Source organism: Thunnus albacares, chromosome 10, assembly GCF_914725855.1.
Source record: "Thunnus albacares chromosome 10, fThuAlb1.1, whole genome shotgun sequence".
Taxonomy (NCBI): Eukaryota; Metazoa; Chordata; class Actinopteri; order Scombriformes; family Scombridae; genus Thunnus; species Thunnus albacares.
Window position 1 is genome coordinate 8821504 of NC_058115.1, and position 20270 is coordinate 8841773.

Consider the following 20270-nt stretch of genomic DNA (forward strand, 5'->3'; position numbering starts at 1 on the left):
GGTTAATTTGTGTGCAGGAGATAAGTGTATATACAGAGACACAGCACAATAGACCAGCCTTTCTCCCCAGAGCATGAATGCATCTGTTCTAACTATCGGGTGTCAGACTGTGGCTGCCCACTGTGCCTACATAGTTAGGATGGGTATATAGCACAACAACATAATAGGATGGGTAAGGATAGGATGCAGAATATAGATTCCTTGTATATAAAATGTACTTGGAAAATAAAGAGATTCTGATTATAACAGGATGATGAATGGATTTCTGTCAAGTGTCAACAAGCGCTAAACAGTCCAAGACTGTCTGACTATACACAAGACTGACTATACACATTCCCCCGTCAGGTTGGTGAATGTGAACGCAGAGTTGGAACATTGAATCACAGCTGACACAAAAGGTTTGTGACTTCACATCAGGTGAATCATTTGGAAGAAGTACTGAGACCTTTTACTCTGGCCCGGCACCACAAGGGGTCTTAACTGTGTGTTTACATTTACCGACCTGACTGGGAATGTGTATATCCAGACAGTCTTGGACTGTTTAATGCACTCAGTGATGCTCGAAAAGGTTTCATGATGTTCATTTTTGCATATTGTTTGTCCTCTGGGCTTGTTTTTTTGACAACAAAACTAGGATTCATTAGTGTAGGCGTTTATTTGTCATAAAAATCTGGAAATGGAAATATCATTTTTGTCCCTAATAAAGATGCCTGTTTACCAAAAGTTCAGTTCAACCCAGGTCAGGAGAAGAGTTGTGAGAGAAGGTTAGCTGACACTTGATGACCCATTCAGACAGACAGTCAACACAGGTTTAAGCCACATCAGGCTGCAAGCAAAATATGAGCTGCGACGATTTTCACCAGGACTGTCTAATTTTTCTACAAACAAAAACTTACGTCATCTGAATAATTTTTGAAGAAGCTCTAATCACATGAGGATTCTAGTGATTAGAGCTAGTGGCCTTCGTTCATTCTTATCTTTAATTTTAAAATAGAGGTGATAAAACTGATTATAAGCACATCATTTGCAGAGAACCACTTGCAGCAGAAAACATATTAAATTGTGGATGCGTGGGCAAAATCAAGGAAAATGCTATTAAAAGAATCTCTTCCTTTACTTCTATTATATCCAGGAGAAAAAGATCAGACCATATAACTCCAGTCCCCTGGAACCTTCACTGGCCACTCGTTGTTTTCAGGTTACAATTCAAAATCCCCCTTTTGGTTTGCAAAGCACTTGCTGGTCTGACTCCACAGTACATCTCAGACAGCAGATCTCTGTCAGGTCACAAGGTGGAAATCTCCTCCATGTGCTGAGGGCACTTTCAAAGTCTGGTGAGATGGCATTCAGTATTTATGCACCTAAAGAATAGAACAGTTTGCCTGCTGAACTTAGACTTGCTCCAACACCGAGTTCTTTTAAAAGCAACCTGAAGACTTTCCTTTTCAGTCAAGCACTTTCTTAAATGAACACACCGTACTTGTACAGCATGTCTGTTTGTACGGGTTAGGGGTTAATATGTATGGATGTATATGTCATTTTATGCATATGTATGCATGATGTTTCTGTTTATAAGCACATTTTTGCTGTTTCTTCTTCATGTAAACCACTTTGAACTGCTTTTGTATGAGATGGTGCTATACAAATACATTTGAATTGAATTGTATTTTTCATAAAAGTCATCAAAAAACTTCAAATGAGATATGATGAATCTGAATTCGATCATTAAACCCACCACCAAGAAGAGTTTTCACACTGTCCCTGCTTTCTACTGCATTACAGTGAAAACAATAGCATGACTGACAAAAAAAATGTACTTGATGAAATGTTTAAGCAACTCTACAAGTTGGTTTTGATTCATTACATACCCAATTTGTAGTTAATGGGCTAAAACATGAAAAACTATTGCAATTGTCCTTTAATCCCCAAGTCCATTCAGCCAAATCCTAAACTGTTATTTGAAGTAATCAGGTGTTGTCTAATTTTGGTTGATCTCCCATGACTCTTCAGTGAGACAAAATTAGCTGTTAGGGAAACAATGCCTCTGTCCCTTCAATGACACCACTGAGCAAGTGTCTCTGCAAGATTACATTCACACACACAGACACACACTCGACCTTGTCACAGAGCTGAACAATACACTGACATAGTAGCTTTAATCCCATATACTGGAACCAGACTCCGAGCCATAAACATAGTGTAAAGTAATCTGTGGTGACTGGAGCTGCAGTCTTAAATAAACCCACACAGACTTATTTAATTTTGGATAAGGATCTCTCTCTCACACACACACAGAGAGGAAGAGTGATTTCCCCCAAGTCAGCGTTTCATGGATGCAGCCACGCCCTCAGGCTGCAGAGTAAGTGAGGTCAACCTGTGTGTTAATAAATGATGGCTTCTGAGTGGAAACCTGGTCACCGCGGGGATTCAGGGTGTGAGAGTCAAAAGTTCAGCAGATATACAGGAGCAAAAGCACATCCAGCTCTGTAACTCTGCAAGAAAAAGACCTTCATATTTCATGAGCACTTCTCCCTGACTTCACATATGGGCTAAGAACAAACCTGACGGTTTTATTGCAGTGGAAACCACACATAACGGGTCACCGCTGCTGAGGAGTGAGAGACGTGTTGCAGCGAGACGTGCTGGGAGCATCTGTCTGACTACCTGAAAAATACATGCTTTTTCTCCTCTCTCCCGTTCATTCATATTATTTCTCTTTCTTGATTCGACCCTGACAAAAGGTACAATCTTGGTTTGAATGTGGAGGAAAAATGTGTTGCGTTATCTAAGAAAAATGAATAAACTGGCCACTGCTTGTCTGCTGTGAGTGTGTCTTATCACATGATGTCTTATCACAAGTGAAGAAATTTAGCCTGGATCACTTGCAACCTGCAACAAAAAACATATCCTCCCTCACTTAATAGGTGTCCTCCAGTCTGAAATCTACTTTCTAAAACACAATCTTTGACCTATTAGCAAACTAAGCTAATAAACAAAAGCGGAAAAGGACAGCAGCGAGTTAAGCCGTGCTGATTGGATAATGACGACACTGAAGTTACTGAGAAGCAGTGTGTGGAAGTATTTTGGTGGTTACACCATAGACGTCAAAATGACCAATGAAAGCAGCTGTCTTACTCTACAATGCCAACAAATCTGAGGACTCACCAGCCAGTGTACCACACAAGTGATCAAACAAACGTCTGACACAGTTCAGTCTCAAGACACATAGTGCAGTTGTATGACACCACATGGGAAAACATACAGACTATACTGAGCAGAAAGATGCCTTCTCTGACCACTGACGGATGGACGTCGCTGGCTATAAATGTGCTTATAACAGTCACAGTAAATTGTATCTCTGACACCTTATGGAATATGAGTTGTCAAACACAACAAATTAATTTGAATGACTTCTTAGTTTGAATTTGTTTGAACTTCGCTTTTTGAAAAAGTGACAGCCCTAGTGTACTTCCAGAGCTCCTTATTGGTGAGCTAGGTAGGAAACTGTGTTTGTACAGTTTCTTTTATATATTGGAAACCATTGTGAAAGCCATGCTTCATTTTACTGTTATTTCATGAATAAGAAAACTAAATAGGGAGAGAATAAAGACCTCACGAATAGCAGACAATAAAGACAATAAAGATCCCACAAATTGTTGTGTGTGATTGATCCCGGCTTCACATCCATGAAAAGTAGACCTCCAGAGAACAAAAGGGACTGGAGCACTGGAACATTACTGTGTCTTCATCAGAGTCAGAGTCTCTGACTCTGATAAAGAAGAAACGTTAGTTTGTTTGTACAATTAAAGGCTGTGAATTAATCGGTGTGCTCCAGTCTCTTTTGTTCTCTGTAAGTCTGCTGTCCTCGAACTGAGAAGCACCTGAGTCAGCTGCTGTTTGCTGGAAGATGTGCGGAGAAACCTGTTCCATGAAAAGTAGAGACAGAAAAATACCCACAGAAATAAATTGACTTGAGAAATGGAAATAAGAATGTTGCCAGCTGTACAGGCTGTTGACAGTTGACTTACGGAAATAATGACTCTCAAACTCTAAAATTTCCTCAGACATCCTGAAAAAAGTGAAAATGATTGCTGCAGCATCCAGTATCATGGCTTCTGTATCAACTGAAAATGACAGCGGGATGGATACATCACTTGCTATTGATTGGTTTGGGCAAAACTAAAGAAAACTGCCCTTCCTGGCAACAACAATTCAGCTGACATGAACACAATGTCTGAGTGAATTAATTAAGTGAAACTAAATGGTAATTCAGTCTGGTTAACAAGCTACTTGCAAGTGCACCTTTCTGGCTAAATTCACTGAGACATGAACATCATAGCCTTCAGTCCAAGTGAAAAAGGATGTGATGACATGGGTCTAACATGGAAAATAATATTAAGCAGCACACTTATAAAATGAAACCAGTCTAGGAGTGCAAGGCTGAGGTTTGTAGTCTAGTACCAAACAAGGTGAAACTTTACCAAACAAGGTGATGACACTGCTAGAACAATGACTTCTCCTCCTCCAAACACAATGCATCTTTATTTCTTTTAGGCAACTACAAATTTGCAGGTAGAAGTTCAACAAGGATGAAAAACACTGGGCTGCAAAGTGATTTTGGCATCAGAATTGCAGGTCAAATGATGATCGCTGGAATTTGCAGAAATTTGTTCTAGCGTGATTGTACCTTAATTCTACAGTTTACCTCACAACCACTGAGACAGAGAACAACATTATTATCTCCCTGATAAATTTCCAGAGTTGTAAAATTCTGTTATTATAAAAGCTGCTATGCCATGTTCTGACATCTGACTTCAGGTTCACTCAAACTCTCAACTGGACTTCCTGGATTTTATTGTCTCACCTTCAGGAAGGCACCCGCATCGACGCAGCCTCTTGCATTTATTATGACACCTAGTTAGAAAATGTGTATGTGTATCTGTGTACTGGACTCACCAGGGCGCTGAGGCGAGTACGGGCATTCACAGCGTGCTTGAGAGCGAGTTTGATCATTGAAGGCAGTCTGAGAACAACAGCCTCCATGTCTTGCTCCCCCCTCATGGCGCCAGCCAGCTTCCCCAATCCGTCTACATAGCTCCTCCAGTGAGGCTGCACCTCGGCTGCTCCCCCCAGGCAGCCTTGCATCACTGCTTGACAGAAGCCTCTGCAAGCTGGCGGCCCCAGCATGCCCTGGCAGTGCGGGCAGTACCACAGCTTCAGCAGGGCACGGCTACAGTCCCGGCCAGGCCGCAGGTGGTCTGTGGTGTTGACAACCTCGATGCCCAGGTTCAACGCCTGAAGGAAGACTCGAGTGGCCAGGAGGGAGCGGGACAGACGGGTCATCATCAGTTTGGGATAAGGGCCAAATGCTCCTGAGTCCTTCCAGGCGCCTCTTACACACTCCTCAGATGCAGAGGATCCACTGCCCCCCAGCAGGCGGCGGTATGTAAGGGGAAAGAGGCGGCCGTAGAGCACCGCCACCATGTGGTCCACTGTGGAATCTGAGCCCAGGATGTAGAGTGACATGTCCAGGAAGAGCTGCCCCACTGAGCTCTGGGCCCCACTTCCGAGACTTGGGAACTCTGACTTCAGCATGGCCAGCGTGGAGTTACGACCATGACGCAGCACCAGGTCAAAAGCCTCTGCAAGAAAACAACAGAAGAAGAATAAGATGAGGTGAAAGTTAGGCCTCCTCTTGAAAGCTGTTACATTCAGCAGATATGCCTCGATAATCACCATAACAATGCCAAGCTGTCAAAAACCAGGCAGCAGTTTATCTCCGAAACATGAAACACACAAATAGATGCAATCCCCCTCAAACACCCATCCATTCTTAATGATCACAGTCAGAGAAAACTTCCCACGCACAGCCTCCTTTCCCCTTTCCCCCAGGTTCTCTCGATCTGTTGTTTTCTCTAATGGGACTGTTCACAGATGCACAAAATACACACACACACACACACATAGAGAATACCACAGTAATAGATGATGACTTCAAATATAAAGAGAGCAAAGCTGCTGCAGCAGATGAAAAGCAAGATTTGGGGTTTAACCTTTCACTACAACAAAAGAGAGGAATAAAAATGAACTCACAGAATGTTAATAAAAGTCCCTTAAAAAGAGCGTATTAATCTCAACATATTGGTAGAAGCATAGCCACAAGGATGTCTGCGGGGAGAAAAGCATACAGAGCACGCGGGAGGGAGGAGTGCGTGGTTGATGTGAGGAGGGAAAATAATCGGTGGTGTTTCAAGGCACAAAGTGAAGTCTTATCAAGAAGGTGGCACAAGAAGCGAGAGCTCTATCATCGACCCAGTAGCAAAATGAGTGAGGACCCAACAACAGAGGGGATTTAAAGCTCCATTACTGAACTTAGCAGGGGAGCTGAGAGTCAGTGAAATTAAGCTTTGGGCAGGAGAATAGTGAGGGATGCTGAAATCCCATTTATACCGCAGCTAGTCCACTACATCACTTTGTTGAGGGTGATAGTCACAACTGCTTTGTGGAGGGGGGGGGGGTTTAGGGGACATTAGAGGAAGTTATTGGTTTGTGCGCTACAACAGCCAGACATTCCATCTTTGTTATTTGATTTTTCTTGCTCGGATGGTTTAATTTCTTTGTCTTCATGCTACTCTGAGGTCAAATGAAGCTCGGCAGACGCACGGAGCTCTGGGTCCTTGGAGAGCACTGAGAGACAATGTGACAGCTCTATTTTGTGTAGAACATAAAATGTGTTTTGCTGTGTGCATTTTCAGGGCACATAAAGTCTATATGAGTATATGACGATGTCTGAGCAGAGGAAATGAGCATCACTCCCTTGCCTTTACTAACTGCCCGTATGCCTTTAACCTGTGCAACTCGAAGAAGAGTTAAATCGATCGAAGAAACAAAAGCTTTTTGCTCCATTCAACTAGTTTTCAGTACACATACGAATGAGTCTTCAAACCCTCAGGCTGAACTGACTATAGACTATACTGAATCCTCTTGTCACTGGCTGTGTCACCAGTATCTTTTCGCAGTGGAGCTCATTCTACTGGTGACTGCGGCACTGATGGCAGATCAACTGTGATAAACAGTAATTTATGTCCTTGTTAGGAGCTTATTGAAAGACTGAAGAAGCCATAAAAACAATCATGATGTGTGAACTCTAGTGAAGAGGGTTGGTTTCTAAGCTTTTAACCTTATTATCATTGCTTTTATTGGCCCAGTTTGTACTTAAATAACCATTTTATGACTCTCGTGCACTGTGTTACTGTTACACTACATTTTAGCATGTCATTATAAACATATTAACCTAATGGCTTTCTCACAAAAGTAAAACAAGAAGTAAACACGCTGGATATCACCAGTTCTCTTTCAGTCATATCAACAGTTCAGACTGATCACTAAGCTTATTTTAAAACACAAGTGGACATGGACGGACACAAATTCACTTTGGGCTGTGTGACTCGAGCTGGAGAGTCTGTCACACAAACACGGTGCTAGTTAGCTACAGCTAGTCTGTACAGTCAGTGCTTTTGCTGTTTGGGGCAAACAAACACAGACTGCAATACCCCAGTGGTCAAATACACACAAATTACACGAGGATACTGAACACACCTTAAAAAGTAACTTAAAATTCAATTCACTTCTTTGCGTCACAGTCCAGACAGTCTTGTACAGTCACTCTAGTGTACTCTCAACTGATTCTGGTCCCAGTGTGTAGTGCTCATTGCAACAGCAGTTATTCGCCCTGAAAATCAAGTAACGCTGTGCTGTAGATAAGGAAAAAGTGAACATTTTATGATGTTTTCTTGTACTGCACACCTCAAAACTACAAGGTGATGTCACTTACAAAAGAGACAGAGTGTGTGGAGGCTGTGTGTCTGTGTTTGAATTGCATTTTTACGTATATGGGATGTGTTTAAGCTGTTGGGAAATAAAGATAAATTCAATACACTATTATCCTGTAATTACCACATGTGGTCACAGTGGCCACTGTTCAGCAAACATGACATTGTCTCAGGGATAAACAGAAGCAAACCTTCGTCGTAGGTTTGAATGTGTGTGTGAACATGAAGCAAAGTGGAAAGCAGCATTCATGCTCCTGGGTGAATGAAGGTTTAGAAAAACATTAGAGGATGTTTGGGTGAGTGTGAGACGATGCTCGGGAGCAGCACACATCTGTTTAGATTTGCGGTTGTCCTGCTGCGTCTGCGAAACACTTCCCTCTGTGATCAGTGAGCAGACAGATGTGCAGATTGCCAGCTGAGACAAGGAGACAGACTGAGAGGAAGGAAGACATGCCCACACACACACACACACAAGAACATATACACAGATGTAAATAGAAATACTAAGCATATCTATTCTGGTAATATACAAGTAGAAGCTCCTTATATTTGCTTGAAAATTGAAGGAAGTGTCAAAATGCACATCTAACTCAAAGCTATTTGCTTCTCCTTTTCTTGGTTTCTATGAAAGCCTCTTACATAAAACCTGTAATTCAGCTGCTACCTGTAGTATCTCTTACACCACAAAGAGGGGAGCCACTTTGTAATGGTAAAGAGAAAGACTAGAGGGCTCTTCATAAATGCAATTCAATGGCTCTAAGTAGCCGGGGTCATGGCAAGAACCGCTGCAAGCCCATTTCCTGCGCATGCTGCTCACTCTCTTTCATCAGTGAGAGCCTGTGCGGGATCAGGTATCCTCTAATGGAGGGGAGAGGGGCTGTATGTCAGAGACCTGTGACATTCTGGATACAACTATAGGAGGTCAAGAGCACACATTACCAGAGCAGGAGCCCACAGCAACATATTGGGTCACGCTTAAAATTAGCAGTAGCATTTATTTTGTCAGATGGAGGCAAGGGCTGGCTGCTGGAAAACGGTTCCCCCTCTGAGACGAAAGGCTTTTTACAGACAGATTAGCAGTACAACACAAAGGGAAATGTCTCTGCCTCTCCTCTTTTACCTCTGTTCACCCGTTTCACCAGTTAGCTAATGTTTGCTCTAAGGATTTCATTTGTGCATTAAAATATGGATATTAGTAAAATTCAACAGGTACTTATGTCATCAGCAAGGACGTCATAAGTCAGCAGTGTTATATTATAATGCTTTATCATTATGAGAGGCAGATCTACTTTCTGAGCTTATCGTGTCATTAATCAAAGACGGTAATTAAATTGCGATCAGGTCCTGCAGATTTCAGGTTATCTAAAGTGTAAAAGAAATATAATAAATCTGTGTCACAGCGAGGTCACTTATTTTTGACATCCAAAAGCTCTAAGTGACTGCACAACCGACATAAAACAGGTTTTTCACATAATCTATGAATGACCTGTCAAATGAACATATTTGATGTCGGTGAAGCCATCAGTCTGGATGTTACATAATTCAACTCCGCAGCTCGTAACAGGCCAGACTGACTGACTGACCGCTGACTGCAGCTGACACGCTGAGAAGGCAGACATGTGCTGTGCTGCCTCATCAATCAGCGGGCCATACACCCATTATCCCCAGGAGAGGAAAACATCAATAAATTACCCAGCCAATGAGACTAATCCATTTGGCTGATGGAGTGTCACCTCTAGCCGCCATAGAGACGGATGGAGAGGCCGCTGCCACCTGGTCCCGCGGTGACAAAATAGTACCTGTCCAGGACGCAGAGAGAGGACTTGCAGGAGAGCTGGAGAGCCATTCACAAAGCCACATGCCAGCACACTGTGTGTCAGGTGGAAACCTTGTATCTGCAAAGTTTTATATTTTTATTAGTATTATTAGAATTTTTAGCTTCTTTTTTTTTTTTTTAGTATTTTTAGCTTGTTGATCATGCAACAGTGAATTTTCTGAAAGAGGTTTCTAAATTTTCTCATTTATGCAGACAGATATGTTACTATTCACCATGCACATCACTAAACAGGAGTTATAAGGTTTTTACCTGAGTGTATTGAGCACACACACACACACACACACACACACACACAAACACACACACAGAAACCTCCCAGCAGCCTTTGCGTCCATTTATGATATTATGAGTCTGTCTACAACAAAAGCAGCATCTGTTCATTGACTGTAAACAATATGTTGTTTTTCCAGACACATTTCACTCAGCTCCCCCACAGCAACCTGTCCCAGGTAACCTGAGAGCTGCTCCACCTGACAAGCTGCTCTTGCGGGACCGGTGTGTGTCTGAGTCCAGTAGCCCAGGGCTTACGGGACGGGGGCGGCGAGGCAGGGTGGGGTTGGCTGATTCCAGGAACAAAGCACACAGGATGCTGGTAAGGCCCAGATAGCATCACCAGCAGACCATGAGGGCCAATGGACAGCGGGGCAGAAATGAGATGTGTATTAGGTTACTCCATCTGTTAGAGAGCACCTCGCTGCACATACAAACACACACACGCACGCACACATGCACACAGACATACACAATGCAATCACACAGCGCACAGCAGTAGCCAGGTGGTGAAAGTGTGGGCGAACATTTGGCAAACCGTAGTGGGAGGGCAAGGTGTGAGTCAGGTGTAAGGGCTAGAGCTACACACACACACACACACACACACACACACATACACACACACACGTACACACACACACGTACACACACACACAGAGGCATAATTTCCTTTTCATTCATTTATCTGCCTCTCCATGAGCTTCTGGAAAATGTTTCCTTGCAGCCAGACCAAGTAGGAAACAATGAAAATTTGTCCTCTGGTCTTATTACCTGTAGTCTGCTCCCCACAAACAAATAAATCTTACACAGTCCAGCCGATACATTTTTTTCATAGTCATACCTATCAACGCTTTTCTGTACTTTAAGTTGAAGTTCAGGTCTAACTTTGTAGTTTTGTCCATTATTTTATAAAATTGTACTCATGATCAGGGAAAATGGAGACACAAGAACTCCAATTTAAATGTGTTAATTGTGCTTCAAAAATAAAGCGTGGCGTTAGTTCAGGCACTTCAGTCATGCTTGTATTAACTGATTGGCATCAGCTTTTTCCATAATATGCTTCATAATCATTGGTTAATTCATTGCTGTGTGACTAATGTCCAATCACATTCATGCGTAACCTAATATTACTCTGCTGATTATGCTCATGCCAACTCTGTTTGGTGCTGCAGCTCCCTCCACCATCCCAACTTCCTCCTAATGTGGTATTTTGTATTGTTGATTTATTTAGGTTTAGTGGTTTATTGGGGGATTAGCTCTCTCAGCAGAATCCTTGTTGCTGCTCTGATACTTTGAGAAACCCTAAAAGAGCAGAGCCTTTTCTGACAAATTTAACTGTGTAGCTGTGTCTCTGACAGAACCAACAGTCTAGTCAGTAATGATTCCTCATTGCACAGGAAAACTGTTTGGTTGCACAACCAGAGTAATCACATTAGGTTGAAACTGTGATGGATGTTTGCAATGGACAGTTTGGGTTATGATTTTTATGGTTAACCTTTATTTTCTTCTCCCAATAACTTTGGATAACCTGGGGCATTGTTTGACGCCAGTCTGATCATCTTATTGCTCATGTTTCTTGTTTCAGAGCCCAATACACAATGACTGTAGTTACATGCGTAAAATTAAGAAAATACCTTCAATGGGCAGTTCAAAACCAGTTTGTCTCATATGATCCGAGACCATGGCGATTGTGAAGCCACCACAGACAAAACACAAATCTTTGGAGCAAACATACCCACTCAAATCCGAACTGAAGCCACAGAAAATAGGAATGATCTAAGAGCCCAATATGATTGATCCACTTTATTGTAGTATGCACATTATTTTATTTCTAAATGCAGTTAATGTTAGTTTACTGCAACATTAGTCATTGTAACAGGGACACTTCACCCCTTATGAATGGGATGTTTAACCAATAAAGATTTAGAAAAAAATGAGTGGGACATTTGGACAGTTGCTAAGGGAATATGATCATTTTGTACATTTAATGATAGCTATACAGAACAGAATAAGCACTTTGGATATATTTTGATTTTTGGCAATTTAAATTAACATGGTTATTATTTATCTTTATGATGTAGAATTGGAATCTGTTTATTGAATATTATAGTGCGATGCTTATTCTTAATCAGTCCTTCAGTTAACTGTTGAACCATTGGTAATTAGACAATTGGTTCTCAAACCTTTTCATGTCAAGGACTCCCAAATTGATGTAACAAGCCATAGACCCCTATTTGATCAGATTTTTCCCCCTGGGACCTCTATCTGAGAGGATAGTTGTTACATATTATTTAGCAGAGAAAGTGTCTGTACTGTAGGTGGGGAGATAACGTTGGAGAGGGTGAAACCTCTGATCAGAATAGTCATTCTTATACATTGTGCTAACTTCTAGTGAATAGACTATTAGTAAATATTACGTCATCTGTACTGAACTACACCCATCATTATAATGAATGGGGGTGTACTTCGATAGAAAATAGTTCCTACATGAAACTGCTCAGAACAAGGCCTGTGGATTATCTTAAGTAACTGGGTCATGATTTCTGTAAAGAGACAATGCTTTTGAATTTTTCAAATATATTTCTTTGGGGCTTTGAGTGCCACAAACCGAGTGCCATTCAGCTCCATTGTACTGGAGTGATGAGAGATATCTCTACGGCCACCACAGTAGTTTGTTCAGTTTTGTATTCAGGGTGCATAAGAGTGAGGTTATTGCTAGACTACAGACACTTAACCAGCCCAGTTAAAGCTGTGAGCCTGTAGAGATGTAGGCTGGAAAGTGAGGTTTATTGTATTTTCCAGTCATTGTTAGACTGTCGAGGTCATTCAGTAAACACAGTTAAAGGTGTTATGTGATATTTTCCATTAGTTGAACTGAGTAAGAGAAGTATGTGGAACATAAGAGAGATTTACTCATGCAGATAAGAAAATATGTTTATGATTGTTTATGCTCCATATTGTTTCTGTTGCGTAGAAATAGTTCATATGGACATATGTAGATGTTTGTAGCATTGTGTACGGGATCTTTAAAGTAAGTGAAGTCCATTGAAAACTTTAAAACAGGACTGTAAGCTGAAGTTAACCCCTGTGAATAAATGTGTTGCACAAGATTGGACCCAGAGCTTCATTCTGAACCTGTAACATATAACATATTTACTCCACTACAGGGAATTAGAAAATGTATAGCCTATCCTGACCAACTCAACTTGCATTATCAGAACAATACCCTGACAGTGAGCCAACAGCGTGTCACTGGTTGCTGAGCCTGTTCAATACTGAATGAGTTAGAGAAAACTCAGACACATCATGTAGATAGAACCAAATAAAAGGACACGGTGAAGCCCATGATGCTGCTGCACATATATCTACCACTGCCATTCCTCTGAGAAGAGCTGTGGAGGAGGACAAATCTCTTGTAGAGTGGGCACAAATACCCAGTGGGGGGTCTTCTCCCACTGCGACATACAGTATGCCTGTGTGATAGCTTCACACAGCCAGTGGGCAAAGCACTGTTTCGTCAGAGGCTTTCCCTGAGAATGTTCTCTGTAATGCACATCATGTGTTGTGCACTTTCATTGTAGGTCTATAGGCTACTGCCTGAATTGGCCAAATGAAAAGCATTTTTTGTTTTTCTTTAAAATACACTGAGCAGAGGAAAGATTTTTGATGCTAAAAATCTTGGCTTCCACATTTTCTTTTCTAAGGTTACATTGTTCTGTTGTCCTACAGAATACACTTAAATAAAAGTCATCTTACTGATATTTCTTTTGTCTTGTCTTTATTTGCATATTTGGTATTGAGGTAATCCAAAAGTAATGGAAAGTAATCAAGTTCTGTTACTTTAATATTGTTTAACAGATAATTAGTAATTGCATTAGAATACATCTCTAAAGTAATCCTTCCAACCCTGTGAACATCCATAAACAGTAAAGCACATCACCTAATTTGAAGTGATAGTAGGTCTAGTAACAATGAACCACACCTACTCCCATCTTATCTTGATAAAAACAGGAAGCACTGGACATGCACACAGACCAATACTGCTGTTTCTAGCTGATACAGAATATGCCAGGCTGCTTCCTCTGCTGCCATATTTCTGCCTTTCACCATTGACTCCATTGATCTCTGGTGCTGCGGTCCTCGCCGAGGTCAAAGTTGAGTCGTGCTCTATCTCATACCGGCAAACTGGCGCTGTCAGAGGACACGATGTACAGCAGAATAGAGGACACAGTGAGGTGGAGAGGACGCAAGGGCAAAAGTGAACTGGAAAAACACAGCAGAGAGCTGAAGGGGAGGAGGAGGTGGGGGTTAGTGAAAAGTGCCAGAACGTGTGGAGAGAAACATTCAGCGAGGCAGGCTTTGAAGCTGCATTCAAAGGCAGCTGGAGTCAAGCAGTGCCAGAGCTGTGAGACACATCGCACACCTCTCGCCAAAACTCAGCCACGGGTGAGAGAGACCTGACACCCCAATCAAACACTCGCCTCGCGGACAAAATACGCATACAGTAGATACATCTTCAGACTCTGAGGAATCCTACCACTCAGAAAAGTGATACTTGAGTGAAAGGCTATTCCAATAATGGATTCATTTCCAGCACACAGACCGAGACAGAGACACAGGACACACAAACAGACCACCACACACACACACACACATAAACACACCCACAGCTCTTGTTGCTCTCCAGGGTTGTGATTTGAGGACGTGGATAAAAAGCCTGCAGCCCATCCAGAGTGGAGATGATTTGAGCGGAGATGAGAGAGGTCACGACAAACACAGCTTGAGTGCTCCACTCCAAATCAAGCATCCAAGCTCTATTAATCCAATATGCATCTCTAAGTAGATCCTGTGGTTTAAGATGAATACACTCCCACTCATTCACCCTCAGTCTATCTTTCATGCTCGCAACGCATCACGCCCATGCATCGGCTTAATTCTGCACAGCTCGCTTTCGTAACAGAAACAAATGTTATAGAATAAGTATTTGTATTGCCGTTTTATAAAGTGCTTTAATAGTAACGAAAGATGAGGTTCTTTCCTTTTTGAAGTCGGGCTTATAAGACATAAAAGAGCAATGAACTGAACTGAAGTGAACTTATAAAGAAAAGCAGCGAGGGGATACAGAGTGTTTTTGAAGTTCTTGAAACAGATGGGTGCACAGTGTGAGATAGAGAGAGACACAAGGAGTGTGAGAGATGGAGAGAAAGAGTGGGGATACAGGAGGGAAAGCTGGTCGACCGCTACCTTAATTGTGAATGGGAAGCTGCAGAGTCGCTACAAGACAAAGGACTTTCAGAGGCTTAAAAAAAAATGATGTTGAAAACTATGATGTCGGATTTTTGTTCGCTGTAAAGTATCTGACCTGCGACTGGAAGCTCTGGTGCTCCACAATGTCATTTTTGTCAACATGACCTCAGAATAGTAGAGGTTAGAATCGAAACACAAGTCACATTATACCCATTGAGTTACACTCGAACCCCTTGTGATGTTTGTGCGTGTGTATGTGCATGCTTGTGTGTTAAAAAAATTTACAAAATGGAACAAATCAGATGAGAACAAAGTCTACCTTCCTTCTTAATTGATACAAGCTGAATTTAATAAAAGATTAGAAAGGTCAGTGCGTTGCTGCTTTAATAATTAATTTCTGAGTTATATGGGCTCTTTATAATGATGCACAGTATGTTAGATGTACTGTGATATACTGCTACATAGTGTATTTTCTCTGTTGCCGTGCAAGACTACTTGAAGATGACTTTGTCATAAGATCAAATGGTTTGTGAGTATGTGTGTGCGTGTTAGTGTGTGATTGTGTTTGTAATTGACTGCCTGAACCCCTGAGGATTGAAGGACATCAATGACAGTTTCATTACCGAACTGCAGAGTGCAGCGTAAGGGCTTCAATGTTTACTGTATCTCTTCCTTGTGACAATAAGGGTTTGAATGCAACACACGACATTTCATCCGAGGGTGTCATGTGTGATGAAGTGGAGTTCGTTAATGTGGGGAAAAAAAAAAAAAAATTAAAATTAACAAACCCTTTTCAGCAGGAATATTTCAGCTTTAGTCTTGTGAAAGGAAGGATGGCCTCAGGGAGAAATAACATGCCAACAGACTTTGATGTAGACATGAAAATATGCAGCTTTTTACCAGCAGCAGTTGAAAGAGGAGTGGAGGAAGAAAAGCTCTGGCTGGGCTTTTTGTGGTTGATGGAAAGTTGCCTTAATGCCGGGATCAGACTACACAGATTCAGTCTGATTTTGACATGATTTTGTTGTTGCCGACAAATTTCCAGCATCGGGCCCGATTATGAACATTAGGAGCGACAACTGGGCCTTGTAGTGTGACATAACAGTGTGGGACGCCTCATGACATGGCAACGAAAAGTCTAGCATGTCAGAATTTTTTGCATTTTCATGCCTAGTTTGACATCCACTACAACGTGTTCCTTGATGTTGACAAATAGGATGACAGAGTGCTCTCTGGTGCACATATGTAAACACCGACACAGAAAGTCAAAGCTGTCCGGCGGCTGTCTGGGCGAGTTGAGCCACATTTAGTGTGTCAGACAGTGGGGAGAGCAGCCTCCTCCACAGGCTGATTCAGGCAGGAAAACCTGATGAAGAAAACGGTCACTGATGACTGACGGCAGGTTTTCCTGCCTGAATCAGCCTATGGAGGAGGAGGAGGAGGAGATGAGCCACTGCTCTCCCATCTGTCTGAGACACTAAATGCGGTCAGCTTGGCCGACAGCCGCTGGATAGCTTTGACTTTCTTTGACATATGTGCACCAGAGAGCACTTCAGTTATAGTGATTGTGAAACCACCTGATATTAAGACATATCTTTGTATCTTCATTTACCAGAGTGCCCAATTCCCAAAACCCAGTCATTTTTTTTACATACAGTGAACCTGGTAGCTAGCTACATTTATGTTATCTTCTAACATTTTAACACATTTGTTATCTAAAGTTCTCTTTGAAGGATAGACCATACCGTAGCCACCACTGTCCCTTGGTCCACAGTCATTTTTTCTTTCTTTTCTTTTTCTTTTTGGAACACAAAACTGCCAACATGACACATGGCGCTTCTGTAGCACCTCCCCCAATTCTAGACCGACCTATGAATTTGTGCAAGGTCATGAACGATGATTGGTCGGTGTCATACTTGTAGTGTTGCCAGTCTCCCGAGCAAGACACAGCAAGGATTTGTGGCACTTTGATTGCCTAATCTGACATGGTGACCATTGTGAAAGACATGAATATCATGTAGTCTGATCCCAGAATAACAGGCCTTAAGATACAAGAGGTGGAGAAAAAAAGTGGCACCCCTGCAGTTCAGCAACAGGCTGCAAACTGCCTCTCTCAGATTATCAGCACTGCTGTCACAGAGGAGAGAGATATCAGGACTGAAATGCATGGAGGTCAGACGGCCAAGGAGGAAAATGATCAGCGAGAAAAAACTGCAATAGCCAAAGGCTATGAAAAAGAGGGAGCAGGAATTGATTTATGCTGTTAAAAACACTGATTGACAGGCCAGCTGAGAAACACTCAGCAAAACCGGGAAAGTTATCAGAGTAAAGCTACAGTGCAGAGAGCTTTGGAGTTTATGAAGGGAAAGGAGGCAGCTGTCTCAGAAACAAAAAGTAAATGTTGGGGAAGCAGCAACAAGTTCAACAGCGAGAGCAAGGCAGAAGACAGCTCACAAAGTAAGACTTCAGAAGATGACAAAGAATGCATCAGTGCTGCTTTGAGAGTAAACTGAAAGAATCCCTGATCACACCAACGACCGCAAAGGATGCCAAGAAGAAACCAAGAAGAAGAATGAGCTAAGACAGCATTTTGCAAGGATCATTTAAAATTCATGAAATCATTCGTCACTTATTCTTTGTGGAGATGAGTTAAGTGTACAAACAATCCAGACAGAGTTATTCATCCTCTTTGCAACAGTATACCTGCACATAAACCTCTTGTGTTGCAGCTGACAGCCCATCAGCCTATTGTTGCCTTTTTTCATAATCACACATGGTCTCATGTTGCTTATACAGTGGCTTTTCCTTTTATCTGCTGCAATCTTTTATCTGTTAACCCTTCATATCAAGACTTTTTTTTTAGAAAAGGTGACGCAATGCTAAAATTCAGTGTGAAATGTAGGAATACCAAAGGAGAGGGCAAACTGTTCTAAAAGTCGACATATTGGCAAAGTGGAATCTTAATTCAGATGTGCGATCACATGAGTAGCCAGAACTGAAAGTGAATGTGTTAGATGACAAAAAACATCCAAAATTGTGTTTCTCAGGGGCATTACTGTACTCACACCATTATTGGAACAGAGGCCAACAGCACTCACATCCATCAAAAAACAAGTTTAAGTTAAGCTCTGATGTGATAATGTTTTTCATCTAAGGTGCTAATAACACCAGAGGAAATTGTACATCAGACACAAAAGGATGAGATGCTGCCAGAAATCGTTGCAAAAAAAAAAAAAAAAAAAAAATTGCAGCTTTTTTTTGTCAGTCACCAGCAGATAGTGAAAATAGAAAATAGGGTTATCTGAAGAGGACCAAAATCAGAACCAACACGCAACGAGTGTTCTTCAGCCTTGTTCAATCATCCCACACAGATAGCTCAGAAGCAAGAAGTCAGTCAGCAAACTGTGGGAGCTGAAAGGCCGAGGAGATGGAAACAACAACAAACTGCCACCGGATTTGTTGTGCTGTAAGCATCACAACTTTTTCTCGTGTTCTTACACTGACTACAATCTTTTCATTTTTATGATACAATAGTGCCTGATCTTTCAAAGCCTCACATTATATTGTGTTTACTGTAAGTTTCTAACAGATGTGAAGAATTCCTTGTGTACCAAGGTGACAGTGCACACTTTACTTTGCTTTGACTGAATTTCAGTCAAGGCTAGGCCACAACACACTATGGATGCTGTGTATATATTTTTCAAAGCAACTATACTGTTATCATTATATGCAACCCTGTCTCCTTGAAATTACATTCATATACAACTAAATTATTTTGCCAATTATGTTGCGTTGGCAAATGTGATGTAAGTGTAATCATTGCTTGGTTTATTTGGTTCTGCTCCAAATTCTGAACAGCTCCCTTTGCTCAGATTATTTTAAAATAGCCTGTATCTATCCACTGCTAAAAGGACCAGTCCTTGATCCATCAGTCAAAATTGCCTTTCATTTCCAAAAAAATGGTTTTAGAACAACTTCTGAAAGCGCTCAATAACAACAGCATCTTTGAGAAATTTCAATCTGGATTTTGCAAGCTACATAGCACCGAAACATGTCTTCTAAGGGTTAAGAATGATTTATTAATGGCTGCAGACACTGGACACTGCTATGTACTAGTGCTGCTTGACCTTAGCACAGCATTTACCATCATCGATCACACTATGCTAATTAATAGACTTAAGGATTGGGTGGGCTTTTCTGGAACGGCCCTGGAGTGGTTCTCCTCCTATATGTCAAATAGAAAATTTTATGTCTCAATTGATTCATTCATGTCTTCAACTCCAAACACAACATGTGGCATACCTCAAGGATCAATTCTTGGACCAATTCTGTTCTCTTTGTATATGCTACCATTAGGTCGTATCATTCAAAACCACAACTTCTTATTTCACTGTTATGCAGACAATACACAGTTAGAGACACAGAGACCTGCATCCGGAGTCTCACCTGTGGTCAGGTTTAGTCAACAAAAGCACTTTGGCTAAAGTTAGAGAAAGATTGTGGTTTTGGTTAAATGTTAATGAACATGTTATGCTTCAAGTCACTGCAGCCATTTTTCTGTGTAAAAACATGACTAGGTATGTTGTCTATGAACCTTTCACTGATATGTTCAGTGTCAATATTTTTTGCAACTTGCCAAATATGTGAATTAACAACATTATGTTGAGAGAAAACGTAATTCAGCCAGCATTACATTTCTCGCAAAATGTATTTGCTGTTTCAATTTAGTTGTATATGAACAAAATTTCTAGGAGACAGAGCCAGAAACTCATCTGGGACTGACTGTTGGATGTGTAAGCAGGGATGGACTGGGACTAAAAATTGGACTTTTTTACCCAGACCAGCCCACCATAACCAGCCTGTGGATACTCCACCACGGGCTGGTGCATAATCAAAGTGGCCATCTCTCTCGGTCTTGTTTTTGTATAATGGGCTGCTCAAGCAGCCCACAGAGTGACAGGCCCACTGGGATTTCTCCCAGTGGCCAGTCCGACTATGTGTGTAATTATTCAACTGGTGGTATATCAGGGCCATGTTTCTGTTTTTTTTAGTTGTTTTTTTCAGTCTTTGTGCACCCCAGTGGT

General features: G+C 41.6%; 1 protein-coding gene across 2 annotated transcripts in view; it reads right to left on the reverse strand.

Moving 5' to 3' along the window:
- Positions 1–20270, reverse strand: part of gpc3 (glypican 3) — a 113897-nt gene that overhangs the window by 44247 nt on the left and 49380 nt on the right. For both annotated transcript variants that reach the window (XM_044364523.1, XM_044364524.1), the window contains exon 3: positions 4957–5642. In XM_044364523.1, coding sequence (XP_044220458.1) covers positions 4957–5642 — 686 coding nt within the window. The remainder of the gene's footprint in view (positions 1–4956; positions 5643–20270) is intronic.